The sequence below is a fragment of the Corythoichthys intestinalis genome, chromosome 13 (assembly GCF_030265065.1).
Source record: "Corythoichthys intestinalis isolate RoL2023-P3 chromosome 13, ASM3026506v1, whole genome shotgun sequence".
Classification (NCBI taxonomy): domain Eukaryota; kingdom Metazoa; phylum Chordata; class Actinopteri; order Syngnathiformes; family Syngnathidae; genus Corythoichthys; species Corythoichthys intestinalis.
In genome coordinates, this window is record NC_080407.1 from 15201427 (window position 1) to 15222836 (window position 21410).

Genomic DNA, 21410 nt, shown 5'->3' on the forward strand with positions numbered 1-21410 from the left:
ATTGCCGCAAATGGAGCAGGTGTCTGCAAAAAAAAAATTCCATTGCCATTTGAAAAACTCCCGGCCCATACTGGCATCCTTTAATCCTATTATGCCTAATTGAGTGAAGTCGACAGTCTTTTGCAGTTAAACTATGTTCACAGACTAATAGGATTCAAAGGAAACGGGGTGGGTGGGTGGTAGGTTAAGGGACAGAAAGGTACAATGCGTGGAGAGTAGTAAATGGTGGCGCTGGTGAAGTGGACCGTGCGCGGCAGAGGCCATGCTGATTCGGGGGTTCTGTGTTTACCAAGGGCTGTGGGTAGTGGGCCGGAGGTCTCCCTGGAGGCTAGATAAGCTTAGACTGAAGTGGGAGGGTAACAAGATGCACATAATTGGTATTCAGGGGACCCCTGCAGTGTTTGTGTAGGTTTATGTGTATTACAAAATGATTGAATGGGGAAACATATACCGTAATTTTCCGACTATAAGTCGCTACTTTTTTCCTTCATTTTGAATCCTAATCGTCCAGTGCGACTTATTTGTTGATTTGTTTGGGTTAATAGGGAGCACTTTATTTGACAGCGACGTCATAAGACTGTCACAAGACCTTCATAATTATGACATGACATTATCATATGCATTAATTAATCCATATGATAGATGGCATTAAGTGTCATCCGGACAATTATGTCACTAACTCATTTCTTATCACTCAAGTGAGATAATTTGCTGTAAAGCACACAAATGACAGAACATGAATTTTGATTCTTGTCTGCAGCGCTGCAATGCATGCTAGGAGGCATGTTGGAAGACAACAGTGTTGACAGCAGAGGTTGACTGTCTCTCCCAAGGGAGCAGTGATGGCCTATTGAAGCTTCGTGAAGCAATGAAGCTTAGCAGCCAATTGGTTAAAAAATTCATCGTGGTTCATTTTTTCTTATGAGAGTCTTATAGCGTCACTGTCAAATAAAGTGTTACCAAATACCATAACTCGCAACTAATGAAACAACTGATTTGTTAAGAGTATTGTTTAAAAAAAAAAATCATAGCATTTAAGCTAGTGGACTTTTGCTATGCAAGTTAGCCAACTGCTCTTTTGTTGTTGCCTACTTAGATCCTCATTTATTTGTCATGGTTTGTTTGGAAAGTATTTGCATTTAGGTTTATTAATTTGTGTGGATACACTGCCCCTCTAGTGGAAACCTGGAATGTGACACATCCCATTTAACATGGCTGAATCCAGCAGCACCCAGTTAAGACCAAAATCAATTAAGTTTTTGTTTGAGCTAAAAAAAAAAAAAAAATCTGCATTCATAATTTAATTTACAGGTATGTTCAGTTATTTTTTGTGGGAATATGTGTTTGAACGATTTGTTAAGAATATTGTTGTAAAATTTCTTTAGAATTTTATAGTATTTAAGCAAGCAGACTTTTGCTAAAATTTGCCTTGCCTTGCCTTGCCTATGCAAGTTAGCAAATTGCTCTTTTCTTGTCGCCTACTTAGATCCTCATTTATATGGAATGGTTTGTTTGCAAAGTTTTTGCATTTATTTTTATTGATCTGTGTGGATACACTGCCCTCTAGTGGCAAAAGTGAATATTACATAACATAACCAATTGGTTCAAAGCTTCATCGTGGTTCATTTAGTCTTATGACAGTCTTATAGCGCCACTGTCAAATAAAGTGTTACCAAATACCATAACTAGCAACTAATGAAACAACTGGAATAGTAACTGAAGAAATAATTAGGACATTAATTTTGGTTGTTATTTACATCTGTAGTGCTGCAATGCATGCTAGGAGGCATGTTGGATGACAACAGTACTGACAGCAGGAGGTTGACTGTCTGCCCCCAAGGGAGCAGTGATGGCAAAATGAAGCTTCTTCAAGCAATGAAGCTTCGCAGCCAATTGGTTCAAAGCTTCATTTGGTTCATTTGGTTTTATGATACCGCTGTCAAATAAATGTTACCAGTTAATATCTTCTGGTGTAAATACAGTGAAGCAAATAAGTATTTATAGTCAACCACTAATTGTGCAAGTTCTCCCACTTAAAAATATAAGAGAGGCCTCTAATTGTCAACATGGGTAAACCTCAACCATGAAAGACAGAATGTGGGGAACCCCCCCCCCCCAGAAAATAACATTGTTGGATTTTTAAAGAATTTATTTGCAAATCATGGTGGAAAATAAGTATTTGGTCAATACCAAAAGTTCATCTCAATACTTATTTATGTACCCTTTGTTGGCAATAACGGAGGCCAAACGTTTTCTGTAACTCTTCACAAGCTTTTCGCACACGGTTGCTGGTATTTTGGCCCATTCCTCCATGCAGATCTCCTCTAGAGTGTGATGTTTTGGGGCTGTCGTTGGGCAACACGGACTTTCAACTCCCTCCACAGATTTTCTATGGGGTTGAGATTTGGAGACTGGCTAGCCACTCCTTTGTTGCCCTGGCTGTGTGTTTGGGATCATTGTCATGCTGAAAGACCAAGCCACGTCTGATCTTCAATGCCCTTGCTGATGGAAGGAGATTTTCACTCAAAATCTCTCGATACATGGCCCCATTCATTCTTTCTTTTACACAGATCAGTCGTGCTGGTCCCTTTGCAGAAAAAACAGCCCCAAAGCATGACGTTTCCACCCCCATGCTTCACAGTGGGTATGGTGTTCTTTGGATGCAATTCAGTATTCTTTTTCCTTCAAACAGAAGAACCTGTGTTTCAACCAAAAAGTTCTATTTTGGTTTCATCTGACCATAACACATTCTCCCAGTCCTCTTCTGGATCATCCAAATGCTCTCTAGCGAACCGCAGACAGGCCTGGATGTGTACTTTCTTCAGCAGGGGGACACATCTGGCAGTGCAGGATTTGAGTCTCTGGCGGCGCATTGTGTCACTGATAGTAGCCTTTGTTACAGTGGTCCCAGCTCTCTGTAAGTCATTCACTAGGTCCCCCCGTGTGGTTCTTCTAATCATTTTGATGCTACGGGGTGAGATTTTGCATGGAGCCCAAGATCGGGGGAGATTATCAGTGGTCTTGTATGTCTTCCATTTTCTAATAATTGCTCCCACAGTTGATTTCTTTACACCAAGTGTTTTACCAGTTGCAGATTCAGTCTTCCCAGCCTGGTGCAGGTCTACAATTTTGTCTCTGCTGTTCTTCGACAGCTCTTTGGTCTTGGCCATTGTGGAGTTTGGAGTGTGACTGACTGAGATTGTGGACAGGTGTCTTTTATACCCATAATGAGTTAAAACAGGTGCCATTAAGACAGGTAAGGATTGGAGCCTCATTAGACCTCCTTAGAAAAAGTTAGACCTCTTTGACAGCCAGAAATCTTGCTTGTTTGTAGGTGACCAAATACTTATTTTCCACTCTAATTTAGAAATAAATTCTTCAAAAATCAAACAAGGTGATTTTCTGTTTTTTTCCCCCCACATTCTGTCTCTCATGGTTGAGGTTTACCCATGTTGACAATTCCAGGCCTCTCTAATCTTTTCAAGTAGGAGAACTTGCACAATTGGTCGTTGACTAAATACTTATTTGCCCCACTGTATCTCCTAATTCAGTGAGGACAGCTGTGGCTTATAGTCCAGTGCAGGTTATCTATGAACAAATGCTGTTTTCGTGCCAAATTTGGTGGGTGGCGGCTTATAGTCAGGTGCGCCTTATACTGCAAAAATGATGGTACAAAACAAAACAAATAAAAAAAAAACAATCTACGTAAAAAAACAATTGTGTGTTTCATCATGTACAGTAACTTAACTGGAGTCGATGATCAGTTAAGCGTGGCAAGCACAAAAAAAAAAAAAAAAAACAGGAAATGGAAACTTATGTGGATTAAATGCATCAGGAAGTGGAACAATGTATTTGTTCCTCTGCTAAAAACAGATAGCAGTTTGAAAGGTTTTAGTGGGTCAAACAACAAGATCTACATGGACAAGATCCTTGAACTACCTCTAATCGGAACTCTGCTTGTGGCCTTGTGCTGATGACTTGACTCTATTAGGTCTAGTCTTGAACATTAATTGAGATTCCACGCTTGTTTAGAGGCTTGTGATCCCGATGCGACTATCAGGCCTCTTTGTTCCTGCTTGTGGGATGAGACGCAAGGCCGGCAGGGTTTTCACGCATGGTTAAGGGAGGTCAGAATGACACAGACGTGGCCCTGGGCACTAACCTTACTGGGTTGTCCATGGCCAGGGGTGCTTGGCAGGGTATCGCTTTGAAGAAAACAGGTTCGGCGAGACAAAAGGGAAGGAATAGTGTCGGCTTGTGACCTTATTTGGCCTTCCTTATTGATGTGACACCAGCCTCAAATGACACCCAGTAAGTCTAGCTATTAATTCATTTATAGTAATTGGAGCTCCACGACCATAAGTGGTGTTGTTTCTGAAAACAGACAGTACATACAGTGATATGAAAAAGAACTTTTCGGAATTTCTCACATTTCTGCATAAAATCACCATCCAATGTGATGTTTGTCAAAATCACACAGATGAAAAAAACAGTCTATCACTAAAACCATCCAAACATTTACAGGTTTTTATATATTTTAATGAGGATAGTATGCAAACAATGACAGAAGGGGGAAAATACAAAAGTGAACCATCACATTTAGTATTTTTTGCCCCCCTTTGGCAGCAATAACTTCAACCAGACGCTTCTTGGAGCTTCAGATCAGTCTAGCACATCGATCAGGACTAATCTTGGCCCATTCTCCTCTACAAAACTGCTGTAGTTTAGTAAGATTCCTGGGATGGCTGGCATGAATCACTGTCTTTAGGTCATGCCACAGCATCTCAATGGGGTTCAAGTCATGACGTTGACTTGGCTACTCCAGAACATGTATTTTGGTCTTTTGAAACCATTCTGAAGTTGATTTATATTTGTGTTTTGTATCATTGTCTTGTTGCAGCATCCATCCTATTTTTAGCTTCGAGTGTCTTACAGACGGCCTGAGGTTTTCCTGCAAAATATCCTGATAAACTTTTGCATTCATTCTTCCATTAATGATTGCAAGTTGTCCAGGCCCTGAGGTAGCAAAACAGCCCCAAATCATGATGCTCCTTCCACCATGCTTCACGGTGGGGATGAAGTGTTGATATTGGTGAGTTGTTCCTTTTTTCCTCCACACATGACGGTGTGTGTCACTCCCAAAACAATTCAACTTTGGCTTCATCAGTCCACAAACTATTTTGCCCAAACTTCTGTGGAGTGTCCAAGGGCCTTTTTGCAAACATTAAACGAGCAGCAATGTTTTTTTTAGACAGCAGTGGTTTCCTCCGTGGAGTCCTCCAATGAACACCATTCTTGGCCATATAATTGATGTGTGCACAGAGATATTAGACTGTGCCAGTGATTTCTGTAAGTCTTTAGCAGACACTCTCGGGTTCTTTTTTACATCTCTGAGTATTCTGCGCTGAACTCTTGGCGTCATCTTAATGGACGGCCACTCCTTGGGAGAGAAGCAATAGTGCCAAACTCTCTTCATTTGTAGACAACTTCTATGACTGTCGATTGATAAACATCCAGACTTTTAGAGATGGTTTTGTGTCCTTTCCCAGCTTTATACAAATCAACAATCCTTGATCGCAGCTCTTCTGACAGCTTTTTTGACCGAGCCATGATGCACATCAGACAATGCTTCTCTTCAAGACAATTCTTACCAGGTGTGTGTTTTATAGTGGGGCAGGGCAGCTTTAAACCACTCATCAGTGATGGGCGCGCACCTGACTTAAAATGTTTGGTAAAAATGGGTTTAAATTGCTCTTTAAGTCTCCTGAGGCAGAGGAATCACTTACTTATTTTTCCACCTTCTGTCATTGTTTGTATGCTATCTAGTGCTGCAACGATTAATCGATTAACTCGAGTATTCTATTACAATAAAATATTCGAATTACGTTTTGTTGCTTCGAGTATTCGTTTAATTAAAGTGGCGTTGTAATGGTTTATTTTGAAAGTGTTTGCATTTAGTTTTATTGATTAGGGTGGACAAACTGCCCTCTGGGCTGTCTCATTTCACCTGGCTGAATCCAACTGCTCCCTGTTAAGAACAACATAAGCTAAGTTTATGTTTGAGCTCATGTTTTTTTAATGAATTTGTCATATAAGTCATTGGTATATTTGGCCGTTTTTTGTGGGAATATGAGTTTGAACGATTTGTAAAGAATATTGTTAAAAAAAGTTAGCATTTTTTAGCATTTAAGCTTGTGGAGTTTTGCTTTGTAAACTAGCCAATTTCTTTTTTGCTGTCGCCTACTTAGATCCTCATTTATTTGTATTGGTTTGTTCGGAAAGTGTTTGCATCTAGTTTTATTGATTTGTGTCGATGAACTGCCCTCTAGTGGCAACAGTGAATATGACATAATTCATTTCACATGCCTGAATCCAGCTGCTCCCTGTTAAGACCAACATAAGCTAAGTTTATGTTTGAGCGAATGTTTTTTTTTAACAAATTCGTGATATAATTTATTGGTATATTCTGCTGTTTTTGTGGGAATATATGTTTGAACGATTTGTTAAGAGAATTGTTTAAAAAAAAAAAAAATCATAGCATTTAAGCTAGCTGACTTTTGCTATGCATGTTAGCCAATGCTCTTTTGTTGTCACCTACTTTCATGTAGTTTTACTTGCATTTAGTTTTATTGATTTGTGTGGATACACTGCCCTCTAGTGGCAACAGTGACACAACTTATTTAATATGGCTGATTCCAGCTGCACCCTGTTAAGACCAACCTAAGGTAAGTTTTTGTTTGAGCTAATGTTTTATGATGCATTCGTAATTTAGTATATAGATATATCAAGTCATTTTTTGTGGCAATAGGTGTTTGAACGATTTGTTAAATGTTAGCATTCTGTATCCTTTAAGCTAGCGGACTTTTGCTATGCAAGTTAGCCAACTGCTCTTTTGTTGTTGCCTACTTAGATCCTCATTTATTTGTAATGGTTTGTTTGGAAAGTATTTGCATTTAGGTTTATTAATTTGTGTGGATACACTGCCCCTCTAGTGGAAACCTGGAATGTGACACATCTCATTTAACATGGCTGAATCCAGCAGCACCCGGTTAAGACCAACATGAGTTAAGTTTTTGTTTGAGCTAAAAAAAAATTCTGCATTCATAATTTAGTTTACAGGTATGTTTAGTTATTTTTTGTGGGAACATGTGTTTGTGTGTTAACGATTTGTTAAGAATATTGTTTTAAAAAATGTTAGAATTTTATAGTATTTAAGCTAGCAGACTTTCGTTATGCAAGTTAGCAAATTGCTCTTTTCTTATCGCCTACTTAGATCCTCATTTATATGGAATGGTTTGTTTGCAAAGTTTTTACATTTAGTTTTATTGATTTGTGTGGATACACTGCCCTCTAGTGGCAACAGTGAATATTACATAACTTATTTCACATGACTGAATCCAGCTGCTCCCTGTTAAGCCCAACGTAAGCTAGGTTTTTGTTTGAGTTAATGTTTTTTTAATGCATTCGTAAATTAGTTTAAAAATATATTTAGCCTTTTTTTGTGGGAATATGTGTCTGAACAATTTGTTAAGAACAATGTAAAAAAAAAAGTTAGCATTTTACAGCATTTAAGCTAGCAAACTTTTGCTATGCAAGTTAGCCAATTGTTTTTTGTTGTACATAGATCCTCATTTATTTTTCTGTACTGTTTGAGGCTCAGCTCAGGTATTTTAATTTTTCATGTTACTTATCTGATTACTTGATTATTCGAACTAACTAGTTCATCGATTAATCGACTACTAAAATAATCGATAGCTGCAGCCCTAATGCTATCCTCATTAAAATCTGAAAACCTAGAAATATTTGGGTGGTGTTAGTTAAAGTAGACAGTTTTTTCATCAGTGTGATTTTGACAAAGGTTCAGATACTTTTCATACCACTGTAGACAACAATGTAGGGAGTAGATATATACACGTTGTTGAGCGGGGTATTATCACATTTTAATGCGACACGCTAACATGCTACTCACAATTAGTAAGGTGTCATTTTCATGCGTTATTATGACAAAACCTGACTATTAATAAATAAGACATAGAACCATGGATGAGATGAAAAGATTAAAAGAGTCTAATGGATAATTAAACACTAATATGCCGTCTTTCCTATAATCGCATTAGAGAGAAATTGACATCACAGACATCTTTTCCTAATGTGATTACGCCGTTATCGCTCGGAGAAATTGAATTTCCTTTTGTTTCCTGCTCATCCTGTTTGAATGTCACTCTTTATGAAATACACCAAGGACATATCACAGTTAAAATGTCACCGACGCGACTCCTCTTCCTGTGTGAGACAATGTGACCAATAGTCTTCCACGTTGACCCTAAACTCAGCAATGCGTTGCCAATGGCCCGTTAAAACTGGGCCAGACTGTGAAAAATCCTCAGGCACGAACTCGCCTCTGTAGTTCTGGGAACCTGACTAGCTTGATGTGCGAAAATAAGCTTCTAGTACTTCAAATCCAAAAAATGTGAACCGAAATTGATCAAACGGTTGGCGAAGATGAGCAGAGCCTCATTAAAACATGCACAGAGTATGCGTACAACTGCGAAGATCTGACAGGAGGCCTTCGCCATCCCGGTTCCACCCGACATTCGTGGAATCGTCTTGAAACGTGACGTCAACGACAGGTTTAGGGGGGATTTTCCGATGCGATCGAAGGTGGCGCGGAAGGGGCATTCGAGTGCCATCCTGGTAAAAAAGACACGGAGACGGTTTGCGCAATTAGCCACGCGACCCCCGACCCTGCTCGGAATAATTAATGAATAACAGAGGGGATAAAGACAAAAGGCGCAAAGTGGTCTGCCTGAGCGGCGGGCTTGGCGTAATACATCCAAGAATGCTGTTAATTGGCCCTGCGGCTTTCATTCCTTGCCCTATTTCTTTCAATTCATTGACTCAAAATAATGGGTTCAGGTTCATTATCAACAGGTCAGAAGCTCTGGGAGTGCCCAAATTCGACGGCAAGTCTTGCCAATCAGAGCTCGCCGGTGCATGTGGACATGCGTGAGCCCCAATACTTCACCCCCCCCGAACTATTCTGCAACTTGGCCGTGTTTATTCCCATATCTTCTTCCAAGTGGAGGCGCATGTTTCGGTGAACTGACACGATGTTGGAATATCACTGGTATGGGCAGGTACGTCACCATCACGCACTTACTACTCTATTCTTTCGCTTACCATGAAGAACATACAACACCCAGCGAAATAATCATGTTGGCGCCCTGGTTTGTTTTTACGATTCCATCTCAGAATGTCAAACTTTACGAGTTTGTCATGTGGCTGTTCCAGATAAAGATTAGGATTGTGATATATGGTGCTGTTTTGTTTACTGCTCATGGTTTAACATATTGGAATTGAATAGAATTTGATGCAAAGTCATATAGAATTTATTTCTGCGCCGAGGTTTTTGTACAATTAGATAACAGTCACACGCAGTGGAATAGTTTATGATTTATTGACTGTTTAAGATTACACTAATCTACAATTAAGATTAGGCATGATCATTTCGTGCGTATTTACACGCTGGAAATTGAACACTACAATTCAATAATTATGCTATTGGTATAGGCTTACTCAAAATGTTTTTGTCTGTAAAATCAAAAAATTAAAATTTCCAACTATTTCAGATGAACATTGACAGACGAGCATATATTATAGCGTCTACAATGCCAATTTCCTGGTGATAATTAGGGCTGCAGCTATCGATTATTTTAGTAGTCGATTAATCGATGAACTAGTTAGTTCGAATAATCGTGTAGTCCGAGAAGGAACATAAAAGAATACAATACCTGAGCTGAGCCTCAAACGGTGAGGATCTAAGTACAACAAAACAATAAATTGGCTTAAATACAACTTACATAGTAAAAATCAGCTAGCTTAAATGCTATAAAATGCTAACTTTTTTTTTTTTTTTTTTTTAACAACGCTGGTTCCAACACATTCTCACAAAAAACGGCTGAATGAATGAATGCATTGCAAAAACAAAACATAAAAAAAAAAACATCAGCTAAAACAAAAAAGCTTATGTTGGTCTTAACATTGAGCAGCTGGATTCAGCCATGTGAAATGAGTTATGTCATATTCACTGTTGCTACTAGAGGGCAATGTATTCGCCTCCAAAGGTATAAAAATGGGGATCTAAGTACAACAAAAAAACAATTGGCTAACTTACATAGTAAAAGTCCGCTAGCGTAAATGCTATAAAATGCTAACATTTTTTTTTGTGTTACAATGCTCTTAAAAAATGGTTCAAACACACATTCCCACAAAAAACGGCTAAATATAACTATAAACTAAATTACGAATGCATTAAAAAAAACATTAACTCAAACAAAAACGTACCTTATGTTGGTCTTAACAGAGAGCAGCTGGATTCAGCCATGTGAAATGAGTTATGTCATATTCACTGTTGCTACTAGAGGTTAATTTATCCGCCTCAAACAGTATAAAAAATGAGGATCTACACTAAGTACAACAAAAGAACAATTGGCTAACTTACACAGCATAAGTCCGCTAGTTTAAATGTTCTAAAATGCTAACGTTTTTTTTCTTTGTTCAACAATTCTCCTAACAAATGGTTCAAACACATATTCTCAAAAAAAAAACGGCTAAATATACCATTAAACTAAATTCAGAATGCATTAAAAAAACATTAGTTCAAACAAAAACGTACCTTATGTTGGTCTTAACAGAGAGCAGCTGGATTCAGACATGTAAAATGAGTTATGTCATATTCACTGTTGCCACTAGCCTCAAACGGTATTAAAAAATGAGGCTCTAACTACAACAAAAGAACATTTGGCCAACTTACACAGCAAAAGTCCACTAGCTTAAATACTATAAAATGCTAACTTTTTTTGGTTTTTGTTTTACAATGTTCTTAACAAATGGTTCAAACACATTCCCACAGAAATGGCTAAATATACCTATAAACTAACTTACGAATGCATTAAAATAAACAGCTCAAACAAAAACGTAGCTTATGTTGGTCTTAACAGGGAGCAGCTGGATTCAGCAATGTGAAATGAATTCATTCATATTCACTGTTGCCACTAGTGGGCAATGTATTCACTTCAAACGGGATATTAAAAAATGAGGCTCAAAGTACATCAAATGAACAATTGGCCAACTTCACACCAAAAGTCAGCTCGCTTAAATGCTATAAAATGCGAACGTTTTTGTTTTACAATGCTCTAAACAAATGGTTCAAGTGCTTATTCCCACAAAAAAACGGCTAAACATACCTATAAACGAAATTACGTATGGATTAAAAAAAACATTAGCTCAAACAAAAAAATTTGCTTATGTTGGTCTTAACAGTGAGCTGCTGGATTCAGCCATGTGAAATGAGTTAGGCCATATTGACTATTGCCACTAGAGGGCAATGTATCAGCATCAAACGGTACTACAAAAATGAGGATCTCAGTCCAAAAAAAGAACAAGTGGCCAATTTACACAGCAAAAATCCGCTAGCTTAAATGCCATATAATGTAAACTTTTTTTTTGTTTTGTTTTACAATGCTCTTAACAAATGGTTTAAACACATATTCCCATAAAAAACGGCTAAATATAGCTATAAACTAAAGTATGAATGCACGAAAAAACCATTAGCTTAAACGAAAACGTAGCTTATGTTGGTCTTAACAGGGAGCAGCTGGATTCAGCCATGTGAAATGAGTTATGTCATATTAACATTTGCCACTAGAGGGCAATGTATCCACCTCAAACGGTATTAAAAAAAAATGAGGCTCTAACTACAACAAAAGAATAATTGGCCAACTTACAGAAGCAAAAGTCCAATAGCTTTAAATGCTATAAAATGCTAACGTTTTTTTTGTTTGTTTTTGTTTTACAATGCTCTTAACAAATGGTTCAAACACACATCCCCACACCCCCCCCCAAAAAAAACGGCTAAATATACCTATAAACTAAATTCCAAATGCATTAAAAAAAAAAAAAAAAAAAAAAAAAACATTAGCTCAAACTAAAATGTACCTTATGTTGGTCTTAACAGGGAGCAGCTGGATTCAGCCATGTGAAATGAGTTATGTCATATTCACTGTTGCCACTAGAGGGCAATTTATCCGCCTCAAATAGTATAAAAAAATGAGGATCTAAGTCCAACAAAAGAACAATTAGCCAACTAACACAGCAAACGTCCACCAGCTTAAATGCTATAAAATGCTAACACTTTTTTTGTTTTTGTTTTACATTGCTCTTAACAAATGGTTCAAACACACATTCCCACAAAAAACAGCAAAATGTACCAATAAACTAAATTATGAATGCATTAAAAAAAAAAACCCAGCTCAAACAAAAACGTACCTTATGTTGGTCTTAACAGGGAGCAGCTGGATTCAGCCATGTGAAATGAGTTATGTCATATTCACTGTTGCCACTAGAGGGCAGTGTATCCACCCTAATCAATAAAACTAAATGCACACACTTTCAAAACAAACCATTCCAACGCCACTTTAGTGAAACGAATACTCGAAGGAGCAAAATTTAATTTGAATCTTTTTTCAAATCGAATTACTCGAGGTAATCGATTAATCATTGCAGCACTACTAGTAATAATACACACTCAGAAGCAAAACAGTACATTATTTTCAATGAACTGGACGCCACATACTTGCTGTAAAAAAAACGTTGTCCGAGAGTTTTAGATAACGTTCATCGTTAGCACTAGCCTGATGCTAACGCTACAAGTTACATTTAGTGTGATGGTCACTCAAAACTGACTAGCAGTATTTGAACACTCACTTTTTTTCAAATGTATACGCAAAACTTTACCGTAGACGCAACTATTGTGATGTTACGTTATGTATTATTAATTTCTCTTTGAGTTATATCTTTTACTTGCGTACAGTACTTGTCACTTCTGTTAACTTAGCGTAACTTCGTATGCCCCCGACACGTGATTCGTGCAGACGTTGAAGTATTTCAACTATCCACACCCCTCGCCCCCACCAAGTCTGTTTAATTGCCGCACATGCAAGGTTTCCCATACCTGGGTGAGCCATGTCAAGCAATTAATACCCTGAAACACGCCTTTTAAGTGAGTCTTTTGGTCTCTCGGGCTCCCCATTGTGATGAAAAAGATTGGTGTCGTCTCACGTTAGCCTCGCGCAGGTGTCCGCGCAGATGAAGAGATAGACGGAGGCGAAGCCGATCAAGAGAGCGACGGAGACAAACATCAAGGCAGTGGAGATGAGAAGGAGACGGAGTAAAGTGTGCAAATATGTAAATGGAGATGTATTTTTAAGAAATGACTGATGAGAGGGAAAGTTTGAGGTTAGTTGAGGTTGTTTTTTTGAGCTTAGCTGAGCTTTGGAAAAAAAAGTGCTTACTGTTTTAATGTCAATTTTCCAAACATCAGACAAGAAAATTAGGAGAAACTGGGATTTAACTATTGTCGGCAGAAATTGAACTCAGGCACAGTTCGTTATTCACTTAACCCCACTGACAGACTGACTAGTGGATGTGAGAGTACATTATTTACATGCATTGTCCTTCTTTGGTAACATCAGTTAAGTATACTTTGTTTTCAGTACAAAAATAGATCGACAATTTGGAAAATAATCTATACTAATTTATTTTCCCCTTAAAATATAATCATTAGTATCTAAACCTCTGGCAACAAAAGTGAGTACACCCATTAGAAACTACGTACAACCCTAAATGTCCAAATTGAGTACTGCTTGTCATTTTTCCTCCAAAATGCCATGTGACTCATTACAGGAGTGCTGTCAGCATTCCTGCAGCGATTGAAGAGGTGGGGGGGTCAGCCTGTTAGTGCTCAGACCATACGCCGCACTCTACATCAAATTGGTGTGCATGGCTGTCACCCCAGGAGGAGCATCTTCTGAAAATGATACACAAGGAAGCCCGCCAGTCTCATCAGACCATAGGACTTGGTTCCAGTAAATCATGTGCTTTGTTGACATGTCTTCAGCAAACTGTTTGCATGCTTTCTTGTGTACCGTCTTCAGAAGAGGCTTCCTCCTGGGGTGACAGCCATGCACACCAATTGGATGTAGAGTGCAGCGTATGGTCAGAGCACTAACAGGCCAACCCCCCACCTCTTCAATCTCTGCAGCAATACCGACAGCACTCCTGTTACGAGTCACATGACATTTTGGAGGAAAAACAGTTTGCATGTGGTGTACTCACTTTTGTTGCCAGAGGTTTAGATATTAATGGCTATATTTTGAGTCATTTTGAGGGGAAAATAAATGAACTCTATTATATAAGCTACACACAGACTACTTTTCATTGTGTCAAAGTGTCATTTTGTCAGTGTTCTCATGAAAAGATATACTTAAATATCTGCAGACATGCGAGGGGTGTACTCACTTTTGTGATAGATTGTAGATGTGAACTTTTGAGCTGTAGTACTTAGTGGCCTAAGATTGATCAATATTGCAGTAATCGGAATGAGGAAATGAACCACCATGGTTCATGGTTCCAAATGAAGCTTCAAGAAGCTTCATCACTGCTCCCTTGGAGGAGACAGTAAACCTCTGCTGTTAACACAGTTGTTACCCAACATGCCTCCCTTGGGGGAGACAGTCAACCTCTGCTATCAACACTGCTGTCATCCAACATGCCTTCTAGCATGCATTGCAGCACTACAGATGTAAATAACAATCAAAATTCATGTTCTGTGCGAATTTCTTCAGTTACTGTTCCAGTTGTTTCATTAATTTATAGTTATGGTATTTGGTAACACTTTATTTGACAGTGGCGCCATAAGATTCGCATAAGACCAAATGAACCACCATGAAGCTTTGAACCAACTGGCTGTAAAGCTTCTTTGCTTCAAGAAGCTTCATTTGGTCATCACTGCTCCCTTGGGGGAGACAGTCAACCTCTTCTGTCACCTGCTGTCAACACCGTTGTCATCCAAAATGCCTCCTAGCATGCGTTGCAGCACTACAGATGTAAATAACAATAAAAATTCATGTTCTAATTATTTTTCCAGTTACTGTTCCAGTTGTTTCATTAATTGCTAATTATGGTATTTGGTAACACTTTATTTGACAGTGGCGCCATAAGATTGTCATAAAACCATCACAATTATGAAATGACTCCATGAGTTTTAATAAATGCTGATCACAGATGTCATTTTGTGTCATCCAGCAAATGATCTCACTTTTGAATATGTGTAAAAGATCCAAGCTGGGCATAATTTGACATAATATCCCGGATGACACGTAATGACATCTCTCATAAGCCTTCATTAATGCCCATGATAGTGTAATGTCAAAATTATGACGGTCTTATAGCAGTTTTATGACGTCGCTGTCAAAAAAAGTGTTACCTATTCACCCAAATAAATTAACAAATAAGCTGCACTGCACTATAAACCGCAGGATACAAAATGAGGGTAAAAAGTAGTGACTAAGAGTCCGAAAATTACAGTATTTATTTTATTTATTTATTTTCAGTCATGACGGATTTGATCAAAGTTGGAACTCGCTAATGGATGCTGGCTTGTTTGCGGATACGAACTTGTATGAGTAGGAATGTTTTCCACTACTACTTTGTTATATAAAACTAATATATCCTGTCAATTCTGCCTTGTTTCCGAGTAACAATGGGTGTGTGGGGAGCATTTATTTGGTGCTAAATGGGATTTTGTGGCCTTTTACAAATATCCACCAGACAGTTATGGTGTTAGAAGGTTGTGGAAAAAAATGTTCTGAGAGTTTAATGCGAATACTGTAGCAACACCACCCAAGAATGACCCCCCCCCCCCCGCCCCCCCCTTGTCCTATATCCATTTTATGAGGTGTTGTAATTGGTCCGTCATACTTTTGTGTAGATCACTAATTCACAGCTTTCTTATTCTTGGAATAGAAATTTATGATTGCAGCTGTTTAATGTGGGTTTAAATGCAGTAAGTGCGAGTACGCATACCTTTGAGGTCGTGAGCTTCATTTGAATAATGGTTCATCACGTTGTAGTATGGAAACCGGCTTGATAGGGACATGTAATCTGTGTAGAAAAAAAAAGATTACCAATATTATTAACATTATTAATCGATGCGTGGGTCAGGAAATCATTATACAATATACAACATATTGATTTTTGGTCAGTGCATGTTGATTTCGGGGCATATCTGGGTCATTTTCAGTTCATTATGGGGCATTTACAGAACATTTCCTATTTATTTTGGGTTACTGAACAGCAAGTGACCCGGGTATGTCCCCAAATGAATAGGAAGTGACTCAAAATCAATAGGAGATGACCTGTAAATGAACACAAAGTTACCTGTAAATGTCAAAATGGATTGGATGTCTAGTGTCGTCAATAGCAGCCAATTAGCTAACACAAACACTATGCTAATAGAAGATAATCTTTTACAATACAAAGTATCGTGATACATCACCATTTCGATATATTGCCACATCCCTATTAAATTAAGTTTGTCAATGCTAGCTAAATAGCTAGCTTCTACTCCTGAGATAAAGCTAACATTAGTATCGAAAAGCTAATTTTTAAGCTAATTCTAGCCAAAAACACATTCCACGAACAGTTTAACAGCTTGTATTCCTGAGAAGCTAACGTTAGCACGTTGTTGTCATTGTAAATATCGAAATATTCATTAAGCTAGGTAGCAGAAGACCACACAATTAGAGAATTCCGAAGCTGAAATGTTCTTAATTCAGGAATTTACCCTTGACATTTTTGATTCATGTTGGTCTTTTGGAACTCTCACGCTTGTTCATCATCTGCTGGGAAGAGACGTACTGGCCCGCTCGCGTTCAAGGAGGACTAAGATAGCCGAGCGGAGCCAAACACAAGACGCTCTTTGTATCCACTGCACAAAACCGTATAATATTAGTTCGGGTAAGGTCAAAGCTTGATCTAATTTTCTGCTTAGTTCTCATTAAAAAGCTATTGCATTATTTCATTTTCCACAATTAAGTTAAAAGCGGAGTAACGGGGAGGGGTAATCAACATATGCCCACCAAAAAGCTTTTGAACAGTGCTTCACAAATGCGGTTAGGTTGAGTAGGATGCCCTTTTTGATGCCACATTAAACTTCAAAGTTTCCACTTTCAACATTCATTGAAGTGAATTTTTCTGTTTCAAATGATTCAAAGCTGGCATAGCCCAGAAATGAACCAGTATTGATGTCCTCCCCTACATTTTGGCTCTTCCTTCAAATTCTTCCTTTGCTCTCATTGCTTGTTGGCAAATATTACAACAAACACTTCCGTGTGGTATCGTTAGATCTTCTCAGGTTCTCACATCTCTTATTATCTAATCTGATTTTTCTACTCTTCTACTTTCTCACACCGGACGATTGCATATTCTGGGTGGCCAGGGTGGGCCATGGCCCCCCTGAAAATTTGACTGACCACTCCACCGGATAGGACTGTATCTTGATGTGATACATTATATCATTAGTAACATTGAATATCACACAATCAACCAAATTATACCAGTAGGCCTTTCTTTAAAGGGTCAAGAATCCATATATCGTTTTAATCAGTTTTACTCAAATTTTATCGTATCTTGAGTTATCCAGCGGTTCTCACCCCAACTGGTGTGACAGATTTGCTTCTACTTGGAACACCAATTGCAATCGAAATACATTTCCCAGAATGCACTTTGGAATCGGCTCTGGAATATAGACCCTACCCACGTGACGTCACAACTCCTTCCTCCTGACTGGTGCCGCCCAATTGTCCGTCAACACATGATGTTTCCCTGTTACGGCTACGTACATTCCTCCTATTTATGACGTGTTTTTCTGCTCGTTAACATTAATAATCAAAATGGTGAAGGCGTGTGTGGTGGTCGGTTGCAATAACAGAGAAGATAGACGGAGAAGACGGAGAGACTTGAAGTTCTACCGGATTCCGAGAGACCCGGAGAGAAGAGAGCGAGATGGGCTGCTGCAATTCGACGAGAAAACTGGGCTCCAAACGATTACCACAGATTATGTAGTAGTCATTTTATATCTGGTAAGATGCATTTAATATATATTTAGAGGGTTTTGGGCTGACAACCACAATTAAGATCATTGCTAGGCTAATCGCCGACAACATACACGTATGTATGTAGTGAGAGTGCTATCGCTAAACCATATAAACATTAAAAGCCCGAACTCCATTGACAAACGACATGAAATACATTAGACTTGACAGTGGATGTTAGCAATAACAAAAGATTTTGAATTGAAAATTTCGTAACTCACCTTTCCAAGCACAAGGTAGATTCCTGCCGAATTTTCGTGGACCTGTTTCACCCAACCAGCAACTAAGTATTTATAAGCCTCCAAGCTCTTAAAGTTTTTCAAACTTTCGTGAGAATAGGCTGATTTTGTGTGGACAAGATAGTTGTACAGTTCAGGGTAGCTAGCAGATGTCAGGCAAATACGGCGGAGACAGCGGGTCGAAAAACATCGATTTAGGCATCAAATATGGATCTGGCGAATGGATAAACTGAAGCTTTTCCACATAACGCCTTTTATGCAACGCATCAAGTGAGTTTACGGCATCCAAAAGCACCGGGTCTTCCATGAAATGCATTATAAATTGCTCGAACAATTGAGACCATTGATAATACAGACACAAAATGACGGACAAGTGGGCGGAACCATACAGCGAGCACGTGATTTTGTGACGTCGGTGGGTAGGGTCTATACCGCCAAAGTTGTACTTGTAAAGTACCATCATTTTCGCACTATAAGTCACACCTGACTACAGCCGCCACCCACTAAATGTGACACGAAAACGGCATTTATTCATAGATAAGCCGCACCGGACTAGAAGCCGCAACTCTCCTCACTGTATTATGGGACGTTTACACCTAAAGAGAAACACATTAGTGACAGCGGGATAACATCAAATGAACCACCATGAAGCTTTGAACCAATTGGCTTCAAGCTTCATTGCTTCAAGATGCTTCATTTGGCTATCACTGCTCCCTTGGGGGAGACAGTCAACCTCTTCTACCACGTGCTGTCAACACTGTTGTTGTCCAACATGCCTCCTAGCATGCATGGCAGCACTACAGATGTAAATACCGTATTTTTCGGACTATAAGTCGCGGTTTTTTTTATATTTTGGCTGGGGGTGCGACTTATACTCAGGAGCGACTTATGTGTGGAATTATTAACACATTATGATATAATTTCACATATTATTTTGGTGTTTTGCAGTGACACTGATGGTTTTGTAAAGTTGTTAGCATGTTCTTATGCTATAGTTATCTGAATAACTCTGTATAGCTATGGCCACGTTCGCGTTCTGCCTTTGGCAGTGTATGTTCAATTGTATTATTGACTTTTTTATCTTGAAATGGATGTATTTAGTTTGTGGCGCTTTCACGCCCACGTGAGGGCGCTCTCGCACTTGTTTACGTGACACGCCAGAAGAAGACGGACAGCTACGTAGCTCTGAGTGAGTGAGGGGCGAGTTAGCGAGAGAGAATAGACGGCTGCGAACCTACTTTCATTGTTTATGCTTTTAAATCATCTCTACAGAGGCAACGCCTGCGTGTATCATCTTTTCTGTTGTTGTTGTGTGTTTTCCACCCGCGATCGGACACTTAGAGCCAGTTGTGTGGTTGTTTGAACGATGTGCTAATGATAGCGAACGCATGCTAACCTGTTACTTATAATATAGTACCTAATTATCATTTATTTACGTTGATGCGAACCTGTTTTCTATCGAGGACCAAATTGATTCAGCAAATTATACGGACGTCCAGCATTGTCTTTTGGGAGTTCGCTGTATAGCCAGGACAGGCCGTAGCGTAGGACAGTATATTCACATTTCGTTGTTCATGCATTGTACACTGCACATTTATTTAGCATGTTGTTCTCTATTGTATTTTTATATTAAATTGCCTTTCAAGATGACATGTCTGTTCTATGTGTTGGATTTTATCAAGTAAATCTCCCCCAAAAATTCGACTTATACTCCGGTGCGACTTGTATATGTTTTTTTTCTCTTCGTTGGGCGTTTTATGGCTGGATCGACTTATACTCAGGAGCGACTTGTCGTCCGAAAAATACGGTAATCAAAATTCATGTTCTATGCTAATTAGTTCTTCAGTTACTGTTCCAGTTGTTTCATTAATTGCTAGTTATGGTATTTGGTAACACTTTATTTGACAGTGGCGCCATAAGACTGTCAAAAGACCAAATGAAACACCATTGCTTCAAGATGCTTCACTTGGCTATCACTGCTCCCTTTGGGGAGACAGTCAACCTCTTCTGTCACCTGCTGTCAACACTGTTGTTGTACAATATGCCTCCTAGCATGCATGGCAGCACTACTGATTTAAATAACAGTCAAATTTCATGTTCTGTGCTAATTATTTCTTCATTTATTGTTCTAGTTGTTTCATCAACTGCTAGTTTTGGTATTTGGTAACACTTTATTTGACAGTGGCGCAATAAGACTGTCATAGGACCGTCATAATTATGACATGACACTGCCATGAGCATTAATGAATGCTTTTAACAGATTTCATTTTGTGTCATCCGACGGTCACTGTTCGAACATCAAAATGACTGGAATTTTCAAGCGAAACGGAGTTTTTCAAAATCTCAAATTCAACCCCGCAAAAATGTCAGTTTGCCTGTAAACGCGGGCTGTTTTAAAAATTAAAAATAAACAAATTCAAAAGGTTACTTTCCTACAATTTTTGACCAAATCACATAATTTACTCATCAAAAATTCCAGGACGGTAAGGGGCATAAAAGTTGTATACAGACTTTGGCAAAACTTTAAGGTTTCCCCAAAATTCGCCAAAAACTGTCCCATTCATTTCTAATGGGATGCCATTGACAGCCATGTACATCCAAATTTCCCATTCATTTTCAATAGAAAACATAGGTCCTCGTGATTTTTAACCATTTACCATTACCGCCCATTGACATTCAACTGGCGCCCAAGTATGTCAATGTCATTGACAGCCATGAGCGTCCATGCCATTGACGGCCGTGTACGTCCAAATTTCCCATTCCTCTCCAATGGCTTTTACATTGCATTGACACCCATGTACACAGATGCCAATGAGGGCCATGCCATTGACGGCCATGTATGTCCATTCTATTGATGCCAATGTACTTGGACTACATTGACGTATATGGAAGTCAATGCCATTGACGTCCAAATTTCGATAGAAATTCATGTTCTGTGCTAATTATTTCTTTAGTTACTGTTTCAATTGTTTCATTTTTGCTAGTTATGGTATTTGGTAACAAATTATTTGACAGTGGTGCCATAAGACTGTCATAAGACCAAATGAACCACCATGAAGCTTTAAACTAATTGGTTTCAAAGCTTCATTGCTTGAAGATGCTTCATTTGGCCATCACTGCTCCCTTTGGGGAGACAGTCAACCTCTTCTGTCACCTGGTGTCAACACTGTTGTTGAAA

At 38.8% G+C, this 21410-nt stretch overlaps 1 protein-coding gene across 1 annotated transcript in view; it reads left to right on the forward strand.

Annotated features, from left to right (window-relative positions):
- Positions 1 to 8997: 8997 nt before the first annotated feature.
- Positions 8998 to 21410, forward strand: part of tfec (transcription factor EC) — a 53547-nt gene continuing 41134 nt past the window's right edge. Inside the window, exon 1 of the mRNA XM_057855533.1 lies at positions 8998 to 9137. Coding sequence (XP_057711516.1) covers positions 9111 to 9137 — 27 coding nt within the window. The 5' untranslated portion in view covers positions 8998 to 9110. The remainder of the gene's footprint in view (positions 9138 to 21410) is intronic.